The 17,936-nt window shown below is 42.7% G+C and overlaps 1 protein-coding gene across 2 annotated transcripts in view; it reads right to left on the minus strand.

Annotated features, from left to right (window-relative positions):
- The window catches only part of LOC309403160 (SAM and SH3 domain-containing protein 1-like), a gene marked incomplete at its 5' end in the record, with an annotated part of 567,614 nt that overhangs the window by 94,439 nt on the left and 455,239 nt on the right, over positions 1–17,936 (minus strand). For both annotated transcript variants that reach the window (XM_081997193.1, XM_081997192.1), the window contains one exon: positions 2,839–2,967. In XM_081997193.1, the coding sequence (XP_081853319.1) occupies positions 2,839–2,967 (129 nt within the window). The remainder of the gene's footprint in view (positions 1–2,838; positions 2,968–17,936) is intronic.

The following is a 17,936-nucleotide window of genomic DNA, read 5'->3' on the forward strand; positions in this document are numbered from 1 at the left end:
GACTATAGCTTCTCTTGAGCAGAATGAGCTAGTGAATCACTCACTGGTCTGTCTTGGGTTAGCTCACATCTATTTAAATCAGCGTGAAGCTCCACACCTTTGATGTGAGTTAATTAAGCTCACATGGCTTTCCCCAGCCTGGCTTCTGCAGCTTCAAAAGTCAAGGGAGCCAAATTAGGCCCATCTGTCTAAATGGAAGGGAGTCCTCTCCCACCATAAGGCATGCTTCGTTACCCAGCACAGGAGCTACCTTCCAAGAGCACCAGGAAAGAGGGTTTTGTTGCTGCCAACAGCTACCCAGAATACCAGGTATGTTGAGCATGGGGGTTTTCACAAGAACCATGCTTCTGTGTCATCAGCTTCTTTGCACAGAAGCCTCAAGGGTCTGTCTACAAAGGGATTTCCTGAAATAACCTTTTGTTTAATACTTGGAACTTCTTGGCAGCAGTAGATCTGTAAAATATATTTGATTTTTTTTTTCTTTTAAAAATAAAGAAGGAACTAGTAAACTTCAGTGGGGCAGAGATGACTCTCTCCGCCTTGATCCTGCAGCCATTCATTGTGTAACTAAAGTTCGCAGTCCGTACAAGCTCTGGAAGCCTCTCAGTTGCTGAATTGGAATCCCAAGAAGAAAGAAAGTAGCCTTAAGCAATCCATATCATCAGGTAGAGCTACTAGACAAAGGATGCAAACCACTCTCTGCTGCTAGTCAGTGCTAGGATCTGGGGAAGCAAAGGTAGCAGACACAATTACGCAACTTCAGCTCCTGAATTTGCCTTAAAGGATTTGATCTTGTAGAGGAACTGCAGAACTGGGATCAGATCCTATGCTGGCTCTGCCACAGCACTGTGCCTCAGTAGCAGTATTAACCACACTTTGGCTATGAGTTTCTGTATGTGTTATGCAAAAGTTACCACCACAGCAAAACCGTAAGTGACAAAAAGATAATTCCTTCAGTAACCTGTTTTCTGCAAGACAAGACTTGAAAGAAATATCTGTAAGTCTGTATGCAAAAACACACAATACTTTTTGGAAACACAGACTTAACACTGAAAACCTAACAAAAACAGACCTAAAAGATTTTTTCTCTGTCACAGATGGTCTTCATGAATGTTATGAAAACTAGCAAAGAAGTTTACAATGAAAAAAGCACAGCAATCAGCAGTACATACCTACATACCCTAAGTAGTGACAAACATTTACTAATGTTACAGGACAGTAATGAAATTGTCCAACAAGTGAAAACACGTTGATTTTTTTTCTGAAAGGCCTCCTAAAAGGTTCCTTCATAAACCTAACAAAAAATGAGGTATGGAGATGACCTGCATATATATTAGTTTCGCCTAAACTGGGAGCCCCAGGAGTCTATGCAACTGAACAGGTGAAAAAACAGCTAGTTGGGCTTTCAGAGTAGTATTCGATGTGCTGTACTTGGAGGACAGTTAGAAGCAGAGTAGTGCAGGGGCCTATCCTGTTAGATACCTGAGGAGGAAATAAGAGGTAATCATCAAGGTAATGGATGATGTCCACCTCAGACTGCAGTCAATACGCTTGAGGGCAGGGCTGCCATTCAGAGTGGCCTGGCGGGAACCTCAGGAAATTCAACTTGGACAAATGCAAAGTCCTGCTCCTTAAGGAGGAGCAAGCTCATGCCCCAGCACAGGCTGGGGTCTGACTGCTGGGCCAGCCTGCTCTGCAGAAAAGGCCTGGGGGGCAGCAGACTTAGCACGAACCAGCAGCATGCCCAGGCAGCAATGACAGCCAGCAGCATCCCGCACCGTAGCCAGGAGATCAAAGGAAGCGATCCTTCCTCTTTCCCTAGCACCTGTCAGACCATGCTTGGACCACCACCTCTGGCTCTGCAGTCCTACACATTAGGCAGGCATTGATAAACTTGACTAAGTCTAGGGGAGGGCCTCCAAGATGCTCAAGGACTTGAACCCTTGCCCTGTAAGAAGAGCTGGGAGATTCAGCTTGGAGAAAAGACAGCTTCAAGGAGACCTACTGACAGACTGATGGTATTTCTGGAGAGGTTATCAAAAAGATGGAGCCTAGTTCTTCACAGTGGTGCATGGCATGAGAATAAGAGACAACAGGTATAAATTGCCATGGGGGGTGTCTTATAGCCTATCAGGAAAAAAAGAAAAGTTCACTGAAGACAGTAAAGCAGTAGAACAGGTTCCTCAGAGAGGCTGCAAAGCCTCCATCCTTGGAGGTCTTCAAACCCGATCAGATAAAGCCCTGAGCAACCTGGTTTGAATTCAATGTTGACACTGCTTTGAGCCGAATGTTGGATTAAAGACCTCCTGAGGTCCCTTCCAGCCTGCAAGACTCAGTGAGTCAATGTCCCCTCCCACAGGTTCTGTAACGTGTAATAATGAAAAAGGGTTCACAAAATTGAAGACTGCTTACATGCAAGAGCCTGAAACCAGTATTTGCACCTTGGAGTTCTGAGCAGTAGTACTTCAACAGTTTGTAGAGTGCAACTGACAAACAGCACACAGTTTCATTGTGCTCACCCTTGGAGGAAGAAAACAAGGCTTTTGTCAGACACTATCTTGCCTCTAAGAGTTGAGGTTTGCAAGCAAATGTGTGCAAGCAAAAGGTACTCTAATTAAAGAAGATCTAAGAAATGCAGACTCCAAGGCTTAATGAATCATAACAAATACCTAGAAAAAAAAAATCCTGCTAATTGAGTTGGCTAAAATGTTTGTGTGCGTGAACACAATCACATATAGTTATTTCCCCGGGTAGAACTCTTCAAGCTGAAACACTGATTCTTCATCTGGGGCATGAACAGCAATCGTTTGTTCATAAAGTCGTAACTCCTCTACATACCATATCAAGGTCTTGGGAAACCCTCCGTTTGCGCAGCTCTTCCATCCTCTCACACACATCTGTGAAGCAGGTGTTATAGTAGTCTGCATACTGCTGTGCCAGGTCATCAATGTTTCCCAGTGACCCATCCTATGGTAGAGATAAAGGGGAAAAAAAAAGTTTAATCAATTTTAAAATTCTGATTTAACAGTAAAACCACAATTGTGAGGGAGACTCTCTCCCTGCAGCACATCCAGCACACAGCTCTTGGGTCATCCTCTTAATCCCTAGCCCTGAGCACACAAGAACAGTTGGGAACTGTAGTACCACAGCAGCTCTGCAGAAACAGGTGAGTCCTTGCTAATTCCTACACAGAGAGAGAAGGCAGGGGCAGCAACACACAGCATATCCCCAGGCACTACCTGCTTCAATTCCTTCCCACCCACGTATATTCATATTCCATCTGGTTCTCCCCAGCAGCTGCCCACTCATCCACTAACCAGTCATTACATATGTTGCATTGACCTTATTTACTGGGAGTAGCCCTGCTCTCCTTGACAATGACTAACAGCAATTTAAATCATAAAATTTCTTGCTTACAAGCACAATCAGCCGGACTGTAAACAATTCCAGCCAAATGACTTTAACGGGTGAGTTTATGCCACCTACAAAGGTACTCTGCCAGTTGGTCTTGTAAGATATATCGGAGGTTGAAACATGGTTTGCTCAATCCCAAATGTCTGCTTTGCAGGATTGCTGCCCTGTTAATAAAATGGCTATAGCTAGGAATCTAATTCTAATAATCTGTTAATTACAGTCAAAATTCATACTTCTAAAATGATGGATAAATAAGGAAAAAACCCGCAAACCAAACCAAAAATCAGGCTGGATTTTAAGTGACATGAGAAATCCTTCTAAACTTCAGATATATATGCCATAGAGGGCTAGGCGAGGGGGTGGGCAGGGTGAATTAACAACAATATGCACACACTTAAAATAGATCCAAAAGGTGGGAAGGAGTAATTTTGTTTTTCTATTTGTCTAGTTTTTAAAAGAGCATACATGTTATTGTATACATTCTTTAAATGGTAACAGTCTACACTTTGTGCATATTCTGAGAGAAGAACAAGAATACACTGCAGTGTGTTATTTCATTGTTGCTCTTAGTAGATGTGACACATAATATTAAAGGCATAATTTTATATTTAAGAAAAAAGAAGCAATCAAAGAATCATTTAAAAATAATTATGCTAATAATATACTTAAGTTGCAATGCAGAGTTTTAGTATATGAGCTAGGAGGAAATCTTTTAATTAGAAACCACACCTTACTAAAACTGCTGCCATTTGGAAATAAGTACATGGTCCTGCTCTCAGGGTTCTTGACTATGCTGAAGAGGCAGAGCCATTTTAGCGAAGTATGACTTCTAGAGAATTGGAAAAAACATTCCAGTTTAAATCAAAGCGAAAGCCTGTTAAACCTCAGACTCTGTTTTTTTTAAAGTGCAATTCCACATGCACAACAGTTTTCTCAAATTCCCCAGAAAGTTTTGTAGAGCTCATGGTCCCAAAATACAGAACAGCTTGCAGTTTCTTTAGAACTACTGTGTACAGTACAGGTGGAAAACAACTTGCACGTCACTTGGTGGAGCACCAGAAGCAAAATAACTACACACACCCTCCTCTATACATACCTATGCATTTTTTACTGTATTCAACCTGCCAAAGATCTCAAACAGGAGATATTTCAACCATTACAAGACTGGGTTCCTTAGTGCAAACGCACTTCTGGGAACTTCAGACTTTCCAGAGCTTTGGACAAACAACTTTCCACACCACTAAGCGAGCGTGTGGTTTACTAGGACAAAACAACGGCATATTTGAGAGTGCGCCAGAGCTACCCTGCCTTTCTGCCGCCGCAGCAGCGCTACCGGCTCAGCGGGCAGCGAGCACGTGTCTTCCTGCAGCTGCCTCCTCACCATCCATCTCTCCTCAACAAGCTGGGGAAGAAACTTCGAGTCTCCGCCTGTGCCACAAACTCCACACCTCTGCCTGGGCAACCGGACACTGTCCCAGTAGTTGCCACAGGCTTGGCTGCAGGCGCGCTTGCTGATCGCATGACCCAACAAGCTGCTTTCACGAGGTTTGCACGCTCAGTGGGGATAACTAACACCATGGTGCTGGGGCGGGGGGGGGGCCCATGGAAAATGAACAGAAAAAGCAACCCCCGAACTTAACCTCCATTTACTCGCTGTTGCAGGCAATAAGAAAACCTGTGTGACTTCCAAAGAAACGATATGGCATCTGAATTCCAGCCACTCCATCAAAACAAACATCCCTCTCCAAGGGTTACCAAAAATTCCCACTTTGGAGTATCTTCCCCAGCCAGAGTCAGTTTATTCCTTGATAAGCTTTGCCAGTTAAGAGTATTGGAGCTGGAAACAGTAATGATACAAGGGCAAGACAGGAAACCATCATTTTATTAGAACAATATGAAATCTGCCTATTTACTTTGTCAGTCCCCCTCCTCTCTCAATTCTGGAAACCATTAAGTTTCACATAGTAAACCTGCTCAGAAATAGGTGAAGGTGTGAACTTACGAAGGTAAAGTCATGACTCAAACTAGAGTGACATACTCCAAATCCAAACATATGACATCAAGTTCAGCTTAGCAGAGAGGCAGGTGGAGCCAAGGTGAGGATCGCGCACGCTCCAGCGCTCCTCCGCACACCTTCCCACGTCCGCGGTCACGGGCCGCTCGTGGGATAGCGACGGCACTGCACAACGGATCAAACCAAGCGGAACGAGTTCTCGTTTTTCACTGATGTTGGCGCGTAGTTCACGGTGCTTTTTTTAAAGGCGGTCTCTACGAGGCTGAAGGCTTGTGACTGTCCCTAGAGCAAAATTAGCTCGATTGCAGCACCCCAATTACAGCCCGCAGAACGCGGGTGGCCGCACCGCCAGCGAGCACGTGGCTGCAAAGAAAGGCCTATTCACAAGCGACCCCGTCCGCCAGTGCCGTGGCGTCGAGAGATGTTGAGCTGCAGGCACCAGCCTGCCTGCCTGCCAGAAGGGACCATTGTCAATGCTCGGGGCTCAAATTAGGGTCGATGCTCCACGTACAGCTCATGCCAGCTCTCGGGGGGAAGACCACTCCTGTGTGAATGCAAGCTTAACGTCCAAAAAGAGATGACAGACCAGAAAAAACACAAGACCTTAGGGATGAGATTTGGTAACCAAAACATGTACTCATTGCAACCCTGTCATATGCTTTTGCTGGGTTACCAGACCGAGGGCGGCTAGCTTTACGGGCTAGCCACTCCACAAAAGTAGCATGCAACCTCCCAGCTAGGTGCAGCCAGCTTTGGGGTTTGAAGTTTCTAGCTTCAAAAAGAGAGAACAAAAATACAAACATTTGCACTTACATCTCAGCTTGCCAGGAAGCTGTACGGGAAGATTCAAGTTGAATCGTTTGTCTCTGGGGCAAAGAGCTTCTTTTATGAGTTCATGTGTGTGGGTATCCAGAAAACATTGATTTTGTCAAAGAAGAAACAGTTACACAAATCAACCCAAGCCAAAGACAGCAAGTATTTCACATCCTACAGCATCCACTCATGTTACACATAAGCAAATAACATCATAACTTAACAAAGGATTGTATATCTGATTCATATTACCTCAAATATTATCCCTACATATAGTAATCTCCATCATCCTCCTTTATTCTTCAAGTACTATTAAAAACATGGCAAAACTAAAAAAAAAAAACGCCAAAAAAACCCAAAAAAAGATGGTTCATTTTTCTACTGCACTGGTAATGGTCACAAGGACCTACTTTAGATATCATCAGACTGCAAGTACAACTGATCAGAAGATGAATTTTGAATTATGGTATTTTTCTCTGTCTATTCATTAAATTGACCCCCCAACTTCTCCAAACAGTTCTAAACTGTCTCACACAAAATCACCACCACTGTGCTTTGTATTTCTATTTTATTTTCAAGTTAATTATTTTAAAAATATTCATGTGCAAAACTTTAGCTCTAGCTTGAGAAGTCATTCATTCCCTTACAAAGCACAGTCAAAAGCATTGTCCGAAATGTTTAAAAAAAATCCCTAGTATTATTACTCAAATAGAGTAAAAGCATTCATAAGTAGTAATATTTTAAAAGGTCTCACTCTGATGCATAAAGAATAAGAGCCAATATTAATTTTCATAAAAGTTCCTTTCACTTTCTTGCTTTCATATGCAAGCCAAAACCTGGAGGATTTTTAAGATAATAGAAATAGAAGTCTAAGCCCATCAGTTTCTTCATTCCTCTTCTTCCTTACACATAGCCCTACATTATGGGCTTGGTTCCAATCCTAATACAGCATGGTCTAAAGAAACATGGACTGCCATTTTAGTTTCACAGGTAGGAAAATGCATACAGCTACTTGATACCAAAAATAATAAGCCAATGCAATTTATAACTAGCCTTCAGTTATGTGCCACTATGCCCCATTCTGACATAGACAGGTCCCATATTTGAAACAGCTTATGCGAGTAATGTAAAAAGACACAGCTTTCAAATTTATTCTTACCGATGTATCAGTAATTCAGTAGCCACTGATGTGCTCTTAACTGCTTTAGGTCAGTAATATTTTTAAAGCCAAGACCTCATTAATAAACTCTTTCTCATTTTGTTATAAATTTAACAGTTAAGTGAAGCCCTACCACAAAGACTGCTTTGCACCAGTTGTGTTTACTGCCATACAAACTGCAATGTTCCAGCTATATAATCCCACAGATCTTCTCTGGTGGAAAAAAATTCATAAGCAACACAAATATTGAGCAGAAATACCATTCCTGAAACGCTTTAATTTATTCATAAAAAGTTACAACATGCTTCTCCTAAGACTTCACTACGGGCTGAGATCCGTCCATGAAATACTCTGATAGCCAGGAAAGTAAACACCACACTAGTTTTAAAAGGTTAAACCTAAAATGAAGATTTAATAAAATATTCTAATGAAAACAGAAGTTACCTCAGATTTCTATTTTTGGTTGTCAAATACGTTCCTGAATTTCCATCTTATAATGCATGCGTGCAACATGTTTTGGCATCATAAAACACAGAGTAAATGATTAATTGCCTTGGAATTCCCAGAGAATTAGTTCTGATATGCATGTGAATACCAAAGGAATCCGTCGAGATTCCCGTTAGTGGAGTGACTACAGAGAGAAGTTGGAACGATTTGACACTTATTATAAAGTTAGGACTTATCGGTCACTGCACATCAGTTAGTTTAATGCGCTGGCAGAATCCTTTGTATTTGACATGTGAAAGCATAAAGGAGAAAACTGTTTTGTCAGAGAACTGTGCTGGCAATAAAATGAAGTAAAAATACATTAATATTTTAATAATAATAAAATAAAAAAACTATTAACACATGACGAATAATAGACTTTGCTAAGTAATGTATATGTTTCATGAACTTGCATATGGACGTAAATACTAGGCACTGGCACAGCATACATACTTTCTGCAAGTTTCCATGCAGAATAAGAGTTTTAGAAAAAAGCTACCAAAAAATGCAACTATTTGAGTTTGTAATACTTTGTGAGAATCTGAGATAGAAAAGTACCAAGGCTGCATATTCCAGCATATCCTCCTCCTATTCCAGCAGATGTTATGAATGTCAGGAAAGAGGTCTTGATTATCAAGATGTGTGTTCACTCTCCAAGCCACTGGGTAAAATTCATGTAACTGCATGAATCTCAAAAGTGTAAAAAAAGATGTCCATGCAACAAGCCCGTTTGGTCAGCAAGACAGACGGGTCTCCACCTGCACATGGCAAGGCAGATTACAGCACACAATGCAGCTACACAAGTTCCTTGCACACTTAAAAAACAAGTATACTTAAAAAGCACTCCAGCTATGGCCACAGCACGTGCATGAACTGGGGGGTTAGGAACTGGTCAGAAACTGGGGGGGGGTGTGGAATAGGACTTCTTCCTATTGAAGTATAAATGTATGTGAAAAGGGCACAGACCAAGAGAAGATGCTCTTTCACAACACTCTGCAATCATGCCCTGGCAAAGGCATGTTTTTGACCTTCATAGCCCAAGATGGGGGGGGGGGGGGGGAATCCATTTCCGTGCCTGAAACACAGCACTACTGTGTGGAGAGTCACTGTAAATATTAGCAGCTTATTTCTGGCAGTCAGATCTTAACAGGGACACCTACCAAAAATCTGTGGAACCTGACCCTGCATTTCAATAATACCTTTGGTTTGGATAGCTGTAAGAAGTATGTAAATGAAAGCCAGAACGTGGGTCAGAGCAAACAGTCTTGTTTGGGGAGGGGAAAGGGGTAAGAGGGAGGAGGGACCAAAAAAGTGATGAAATGAGAACATCTGCTGAAGGGAAACATGTTTGTGCCTAATAAACACATTGTTTTCAACAGGACTTTATCTCCATAGCATACATCCTACGAGATGTTTAAAGTTAAGCAGAACTGGCTTACCTAGAGAGCAAGGGATGCTTAGATTTCCCTGGGACAACTTTGAATAAGACACCAGTCCTTTTTAGGTATTTTTCCTAATGCAAGCTCATAGAAGTTTGAGAAACTTGAGCATCCTTCCCTAGGCAACCTCGGACTGGCAGTGTACCTCCCTGCACTACAAAACATACTAATACATGATTAATCTGAGAGACGCTGCATTTTACATTCCTCCACAGTTTTTTCCAGAGAGGCAGATCTAAAGCAGTTCCAAACCATTTCAGAACAGAAGAGTTAAACCTGTGTGCACCTCTCTGGCTAGGGCTTGCATCTCAATTTGCTACAGTAATACAGGCTGGCACAGAGAAGACAGGCACCCCTAGGAAAACCTGCAGAGCTTCATGGTAATTCTATCTGTTACACATTTCTGACCCCCTTACCTGTCCCTTACTAGCAATGTATTCCTGCCAGGAATAAGGCTGATGTTTTGCCTTCTGGCTGAGCTTCAAAATGGTTGCCATTAAAAATAAACTCAACAAGCTGCTAGAGAAACGTTCCTTTCTTTTCCTAGGGCTCGGAAAAGACAATCTTCCATTCAGCAGAAGTAACAATTCCACTATCCATGAAGCGACAGGTTCAAAGTCTGTCTTGACAGTCAACAGGGTCAGAAATGTGACTGAGACACAAGTGCGAGGACAGGCAGCCCAGCGCTTGCCTTCGTATTCAGGGGAAGGCATAAAATACTCAGTGTAGAAGTCATGACATTTTTATATTGAGAACAGCTATTTTAGAGGATGCTGAAGGGTTCTCATGGTTCCCTTGACCTCTATATAGCTGGACACTGAGAGAACAAAGAGAACATACAGATCAGACTGATTCAATAGGAGACTTTCCATTAATTTTTATGGCATCTGAGGGTTGAGTCATTAAGCTATGCGTCTTTACAGAGTTACAAAAATAGACCTAATAAAACTGTGTCAAGCTCTCTGCAGCATGGTTAAAACAGTTCTAGATGCTGTACAATATGCAGAATGTACAATAAATAGTACAGTTTGATATAAAAGCTTTTGCAGCAGTTATCTGAAATAACTGATACAGCTCACAGAGTTCAGAGCACAGTCACTCTAGACCCAGAAACTTTGTATTAAGCCACACACCTATGTAAGCTTTTGCTAATATATGTTGAAACCTTGCCCTATCTTTACCTCAAAAAAACCTCTTCCCTTTTTCAAAATTCTGCAAATCAAGTGTTTCCTTCACCATCAGCACCATCATCTTTTTCCCCCTCACTTTTCACTGTAAAGCCCTAAAGTCTTTGTCAAGAAGGTATAACAAAACATCTCTGGAAAAGCATTCTAAATGTGATTTACATTTTTCCCTTTGTAAATTAAAATTAATTTGAAAGCACACTACGGGGATCACTCTCTCTGGCATGCAACCAAGGAAGTCCTCTATGTAAAAAAAAATAAAAGTGTGTATGTATATATATATATGCATGCTAATGAAAAAGTTGTATCTATGCAAACGTACATTCCAACATACTTAAAAAGTAGGTATTTATCACAAGTAGAACCAGCTCTTTCACATGCTCGTTATGTTGACAGACAAGATTACATGCAAACTTTATTCAGGAAAAGTTAGTTCAAAGCACCCTTAATGTCCAGCTTCCCTAATAACAGTATATTATCTTCTATCCTCCTTTCCCCAAGGTGATCTGCACTAAGCTCATCAAAACTAACTCCAAAGTCTGGTCTACTCCGATACCTGCCAGGCCACCACTACCCACCAGGCTGGTCAGCAGTCAGGCACAGGTTATCATTGCCAGCTTGTAAAGCAGAATAAGTTAACAATTCCTTAAGCCATGTAATGGCCGCACCTGACATCACCTCTCATTAGTTTTGCTTCCCTTGCTCTTGCTGCTTCCTCCTTTTGCACGCTGCATGTGCTGAAACTTTTTCTCAAATTGAGTGGCAATGTGTCTCTTCACGCACGCCAGCTGCAGTGGGCTTCTATCCTGACACTTGGAGCAGAAACAAAATGGTGAACAGAAGAACAGCAAGAATTAAGAATTAAGCATGTGTGTGATTAAAGCACCATTACAGAGATGGAGATGAAATTCTTGTTTCAGAATTGGGAAATTTAGCATATGTTACAGGGTGGCTTCATGTTTGAGTTAAGTTAGAATCTAATGAAATAGATATGCAAAAGCCTGATCTCGGTGAACTGGTCATATCAACAGTAACAGTGAAGGAGATATCATTAAAACTCATATCCTTTATATATAATAGTAACACAATATGACAAAAACAAATCTTCTGTGACAGTTTAGGTCTACTCAACTGAGGTGTGAGCAACTCATTAAAATAGTAGCCTGAAAAAAACCCAAACAGGAAACATGTAAAAAAACCCCAAACAAAAAAAACAGTTGGATATTTAAAGACAAGACAAAAACTGAGAAGACAACAGTATCTCAGGACAACTGCGTAAGCCCAGCACATGTGGTTTACAGTATTTCCCATGGTGCTAGAGTTGCATGGTACATTCAGAAAAAGCAAACTTTAGTCACATTTATGGCCAAGTTTTGCTACCAAAAGCATAGTCAAAACTGATTTCTACTATATACCAATAATGACTATGAGGCATTCCCTCATAGATGGATGTATTGGTGAAACACAATAAAATGATAAAATGCACTAATCTAAGTCAATGAACCAAAAGGCACTGAAATCCTATTCAACAATGATTCAGCTGTATCAAATTCTGTTTTCACTTTCAACTGAGGAAAAAAAAGTCAGAAACTACTGTAAAATAAGGGTTTTGCTATGAGCATACTCCTAGGAGTATGCTGGCAAGTATTTGAAGGGTGATTTTATTTTCAGAATAGGCAATCATTTTTCTACTTGTTTTGCAACTCTATTTGTCAGTAAGTCAACCTCCATACATGAACAATAACCTATATGGGATTTTATTCTAACCTAATCCTTTTATCCTTTAAATGAAGTATCTTATCAACATCATAAAACAGCACCTACTAAACTTTGGATTTGTGAATCTCTATTGCACCAGCACATGGCAGTAAAACCTTTATAGCAGCCTACGTATTTACTGTGCAAGTTAATTCTTTCCCAAGACACAATATACACAGGTTCCTAACAGGTATATGCATAAGGGGCCTATACATTAATTGTCACCACACTACCCAAGGCAAAACAATTGCTTGTTTAGTAAAATAATGCTTTATCCAATTTGGTGGTCCCTAAATAGTTTCTCCAAATAGAACGCACTAAATTTGTTTTGGCCTATGAAATGTTTCTTTTTCTTTTTTTCCCCCAACACTAAGAAGCTCTTACAATCCATAATTTCTTTGTGGAAGAAATGGTATTTTATTCTGCCTTGTGCTAGGTGCTGTATAAAAATCCCAGTGACAGCGACAAGTATCTACTCTGACCTTTGTTCCTCTCTACTCATGTATTTTTCCAAACATCACCCTCTTTATCTTTAACTTTTCTACGCTTTTCAGTTTGGACAAGCAGGACATAACTTGGCCCAGAGAAAGGAAAGTTCACTCAAATAAATTTCTTACCCTTCTTTCTCTGTTCCCCCTGCCCCTTTCCCTGGCCTCTTCAGTGTACCATTGTGTGGTCCTCACCCCTTTATTTCCACTTATCTAAGTGGGGGAGGTCCATGTGTCGTCCCCCCCCGCCACGTTTTCAAGAGCCAGGCCTGAGATCCTGGAACAGGTCTCCTGCCTGGCCCTCCCGAAGGGCCACAGCTTCCCCTGGCCCCCTGAAACCTGGCACTACTGGCGTTGGGGATGCACCAGTAAAGGAGGAGAGCCCTCCATGCCTTCCCGAATTTCTCACCGCCTCAGCAGCCGAATCATGCCCTGGCACCTTTCCCCCCCCAGCTACAATTACTGGAGAGCAGAGGAGAGAGCACAGCCCTCTCCCGCTCTGCAGGGAAGCCAGCGCCCAGGGAAGCCCGGCGGGGACGCAGTCGCCCCGGGTCCCTTCTGGCTGGACCATCGCCTCATCTGCACTTAAACAGCAAGAGCTACGGGGCAGGACTGCGCCCTTAGTCACGCAGCTCAGCAAGGAGCATCCCGACGTTTAGAGACGCTGCTACGCAGTTACGAAGTTGGGCGTGACGGTAAGCACAACTACTTCTCCCTCCATGTGCCATTTCAGAGGCTTACTTCCAATAGACAGGCATTCTGCTGTCCATCTGAAGCCTCTGGAACAGGGGAAAGGGAATCTTGGCGTATCTGCCTTCACCCCCAAATCCAGTTTTTACAAAGCGTGAAAAAATACTGTTCTGCACACCAAGGCACGATAGGGTCTCTCCTCTGTTTTGGGAGCAGGTACAGAAATGAGTTATCCTGGCTGCCGCGCCCAGCGGTACAGGGCACCGTGCGCCCTACAGCCACAGCCCATCATTTGCGGCTGCGAGCGCCGAGGCAGCCTGGCTGTTAGCTGCGGAAAACGAGAACGCCAACGTTTAAACTGCTTTCTCAAACTCCGCTATTCTTCTGGTTTGTTTGTTTTGTTGTTTTTTTTTTTCCCCCCCCTGCTAGAAATTCAGCAGCTTGCAGCCTGGAGGATACACCCAACACTTCTGCGTACCCAGGGACTAACCTCGCCTTCACTCCTACCGCTTCCTGACGGGCCGCCTTTTACCAGGAAAGGAAACAACCGTAATTGGGCATGGCAGCAATCCATGTTTCCCCTTAGCAGCAGCAGAAATTGTTTCCTGTAGCTCCCGTAAGCAAGCTGCGCCCAGGTCCCCCCTCGCCGAGGCGGCCCACCCCACCTGCTCGTGCTCCCCCCCCACATCCTCGCTTCTGCAGGGACCGGGTGCCCGCCGCCAGCGCGGCGCAGGGGGGATTCCCACTCCTTGGTGGCCTTAATAAGCTCGCTTAAATAGACAGCCCACACTCATACAAATACAGTAAAACCAGAAAGACTGACGCTGTCTTGAAGCACTTCAGTGAAGTCTCGGCTTTTGGCTCCAGCAGAGGTACAGCAGGGCTAACACACACACTCAACCACTGCAAGGTGACATACAGAAGAACTCAGCACAGAGCTGCTCAGGCAAAACTTCCTAGTGCTGGGCTCAGGTTTTTTATCGCCTAAACTAAGCATCTTGAAGTCTCTTTGGAGAGTGTTTTATTTAGGAGCAGTAATGCAGAGTTATCAGGGGGTTTCGGTTCATTTAATTAAGTTGAATACAATTACACTCCAGTGGGTCTTAAAAATGCAAGAATCTATTAAAAGATACGCATCTAAATAATATTTAAACTACCACAGACTGCACAGGGCTTCATGTTTATATCAATTAGGCGTATCAACCTAGGAATAAGAACTCTATCTCTTGCCAGCTTCTAATCCTTTCTGCTCTGGGATCTCGTATTTTATTTGCTCGTTTCCCTTTATCTGTGTACAGTGAAGATGGGCTTTTTGCGTTCCTGTGTGCTCACATTGCTTCATCATTGCCAAAGTGCTTCCTAATTAAGCTAAATAGGCCTCTTACCCAAATAAAAGAGAAATATTTCTGCTTACCTCCAGAGCAAATCCTACAGAGTCTGGGCTTGAATAGCTGTGGTTGCCATATCTCCCAGGTGTTTCAACAACCTATTTCTCTAAAGGGGCAACATGCAATTTATCACTTACAGGATATTATGCGCTTGGTTCAAGAAGTGCTTAAGCCCGTGGGTGCTGTCAGTCCAGTGGCTACACTGGTAACAGACACAAGGACATGGAATGAAGCTGCATGAGGGGAAGTTCAGATCGGCCGCTAGGAAAAGGTTCTCCACAGACAGGGTGGTTGGTCACTGGAACAGGCTCCCCAGGGAAGTGGTCACAGCACCAAGCCTGTCCAAGTTCAAGGACCATATGGACAACGCTCTTAGTCATATGGTTTAGTTTTCAGTAGTCCTGCAAGGAGCAGGGAGTTGGACTCGATGATCATTATGGGTCCCTTCCAACTTGAGATATTCTATGATTCTATGCTGCTTTTAGAGACCGAACGCATTACTCAAGTGTTGCACATCACAGAGATACACCTCAAATTGAAGCATGAAACAATTTGAAGAGCCCCATGTGGCTAAAGAGATCATAAAAAGCAGAAGCTGGCAGAACCCCAATGTCAATAAAGCTTGCAAAAAATTGTGTGTCGCTACAAAACTCAGTAGCTGGTTCTGACCAAGCCAAGCCCCTGTACCACAGATTGAAAGACAAGTACAGATAAAGACACTTGGACTTGGAGGGTAAGCAAAGTTCTCACTTGAGCAACTTCTCTATGCATAGCAACTTGAACACCAAAAGGAAAACATTCTGCTAACTAACCATTTGTCAGGAGAGTTGTCATGCCAAAGAAAAACATCTCACCTAGGTGTAAAAGCAACTGTAACACAAGAAGAAAGAGTCCAATGGAAGGAGTTTCCTCACAGACTCTGCTTCTGAGATGAAAGAAGAGACTGCAGTGCCAGGGAACACCAAACCATGAAGCCAGCAAGAGCGGCGGGACAACCTACATACCGGGACACATTCACGGTATGTACCATTATCAGTTTCAAATCAAAGGATGTAGAGTAAATAAGCTGCCTCCTGCATAAAGAATCAGGACTTGAAAGGAAACAAAGATTTTGCTGTATGACTCTCAAGGAGAGAAGAGAATCACGTGTTTTCAGATGTGGAGATCTCTTCAAAGCTTGAGAGGTAGAAGCCGAAACACAAAGGCTGGTTCAGACTGAGTTACGTGTGACCAAGGAGTCAGGGCATCAGGCGGTCTCTAGCAAAATAGTAAATAGTGCTCTCATCTTCAGCCTGTTTGAGCTAACCAGCTCTCTGCTACAAATTACCCATTCGAAGCATCTGCTGGCAGTACTTGAATGGCGTAATTTTACATGACTCATGCACATCAGCAGTTACCCACCTATAGTCTGTGTTTGGCTTTAAGCAAAAACAAAACAAGGTGCAACCAACGAGACACCAAGACTTAGCTTTGCCCCTCCGATATCCCTACTCAGCACCTGGAGTGAACCCTGTCATGTCTGACCCAGACTGAAATCTCCAGTATTTGCTTCCCACGTGCTCCCTGCCCATCCACACCGCTCCACCACCTCCTCTGGGCCTCCCCGAAGCCGGCTGCGTGCTGACCTTCCCTGGCCAAGGTCCCGGTGCGTGCTCCGGCCACTTCCTGCTGTGAAGGTGGCAATTCTTCCTTTCACATGATCCTCCTAAATCCCTCTTCCTAACAGTTGCAAGTTACTCTTCTCGGCTGGGACTCTCTTTTCACTTTTCTAGCCACAGAAAAACAGTTCTGGATACTGAGTCACTGCACCTCCATCCCTTGTCATCCTCTGTTTCCTCTTCATATAAGAGGTATTTTCCTAAGGCATGAGTCTGGAAAAAAAACTTACTGCTTTAAAAAAAAAAAAGTTTTTAAACTGCTCAAACCCATACAGCAACAGATCTACCTAAGAAAGGCAAAAGGGCCAGAGAGGACCTAACATACCTTTTTACCCCTCTCCCCTCTCTTTTTCATGGCAGTTTACAAAATAACTAACTATCTGGAAGCATTTTGCAGTAATCCTAATTAGGTTTGGCAGATGAAAAAATGAAAAATTGTTCTAACTTTTGTATTCTAAGTACATTTGAGACAAGGATTAAAAACCACAAGTAACTTGGCAAAGATTACTTAAAGAAAGTATCGTTCTGTCAGAGAGAGAAAGTAACATTAAGAACATCCACCTCTTTCTTTTCTCTCAATTTTGGTAATTAGGAACTCAACCTCCCCACTGACCAAATCCAGTGAGACTCATCACGGCCAGGTCTGTAACAAGGACATGCAGAAGCATCCCCTTCCCTTCTCATTTATGCATGAACACACACCGTATGTGGTGTGAAGCTATTCTTCACCGCCATGCCACTATTTTGATTAAGTCCTTGACCTTACGTTCTCTGTTAACTTCCTGAGTTTAGACAGCCATCATGCAAAGCTTAGGTTTTACAAAGTTTATTCATCTGCACGTATATACCCACTCCCGGACGCAAAATCTAAACAATACATTGCTGGATCTGTGCTGAGAAAAAACAATATGCCTCACTGAGCTGACACACTCCCGTATCCCTTCAATTCAGTACACAACTGAACATGCCACCACAGTGGAGAGGGATGACACAGGATTAGACAGGATTTCATGCCTCATTGCAAAACGCTCAAAATTAAGGTAGCAGTAATTAAAGAGGAAAACAGAATTTTTAAGGATCGACAACCATCTTGCACTACCTACAATTGAGCAGTCTCCATTGACGAAGCAAGAAATAAAATAGATCTTTCCCCCCAAACCTCTCCAAACAACTGAACAGGACACATAATCACAAAATAAAATATAATGAAAAATATGCCATTTTTCAATTTTAATTTGTACAGTGCACAGCAAGCAAGGTGGTAACCACATAGAAGCTGGAACACTGACAGAGAAATTTAGATAACTAAGAAGAGACACCGGGAATTTGCCATTTTCCTCTATAAGGAAAACAACCTCAGAGAAACTTTAGAGAAGTATGGTATGTAAAAACACAGAGAAAAATGTCCAAAGAATTTGCCATGTATGGAGATTCACAACATGCCC

The sequence above is a fragment of the Phaethon aethereus genome (genome assembly GCF_964289735.1).
Source record: "Phaethon aethereus genome assembly, chromosome: 3".
Classification (NCBI taxonomy): Eukaryota; Metazoa; Chordata; class Aves; order Phaethontiformes; family Phaethontidae; genus Phaethon; species Phaethon aethereus.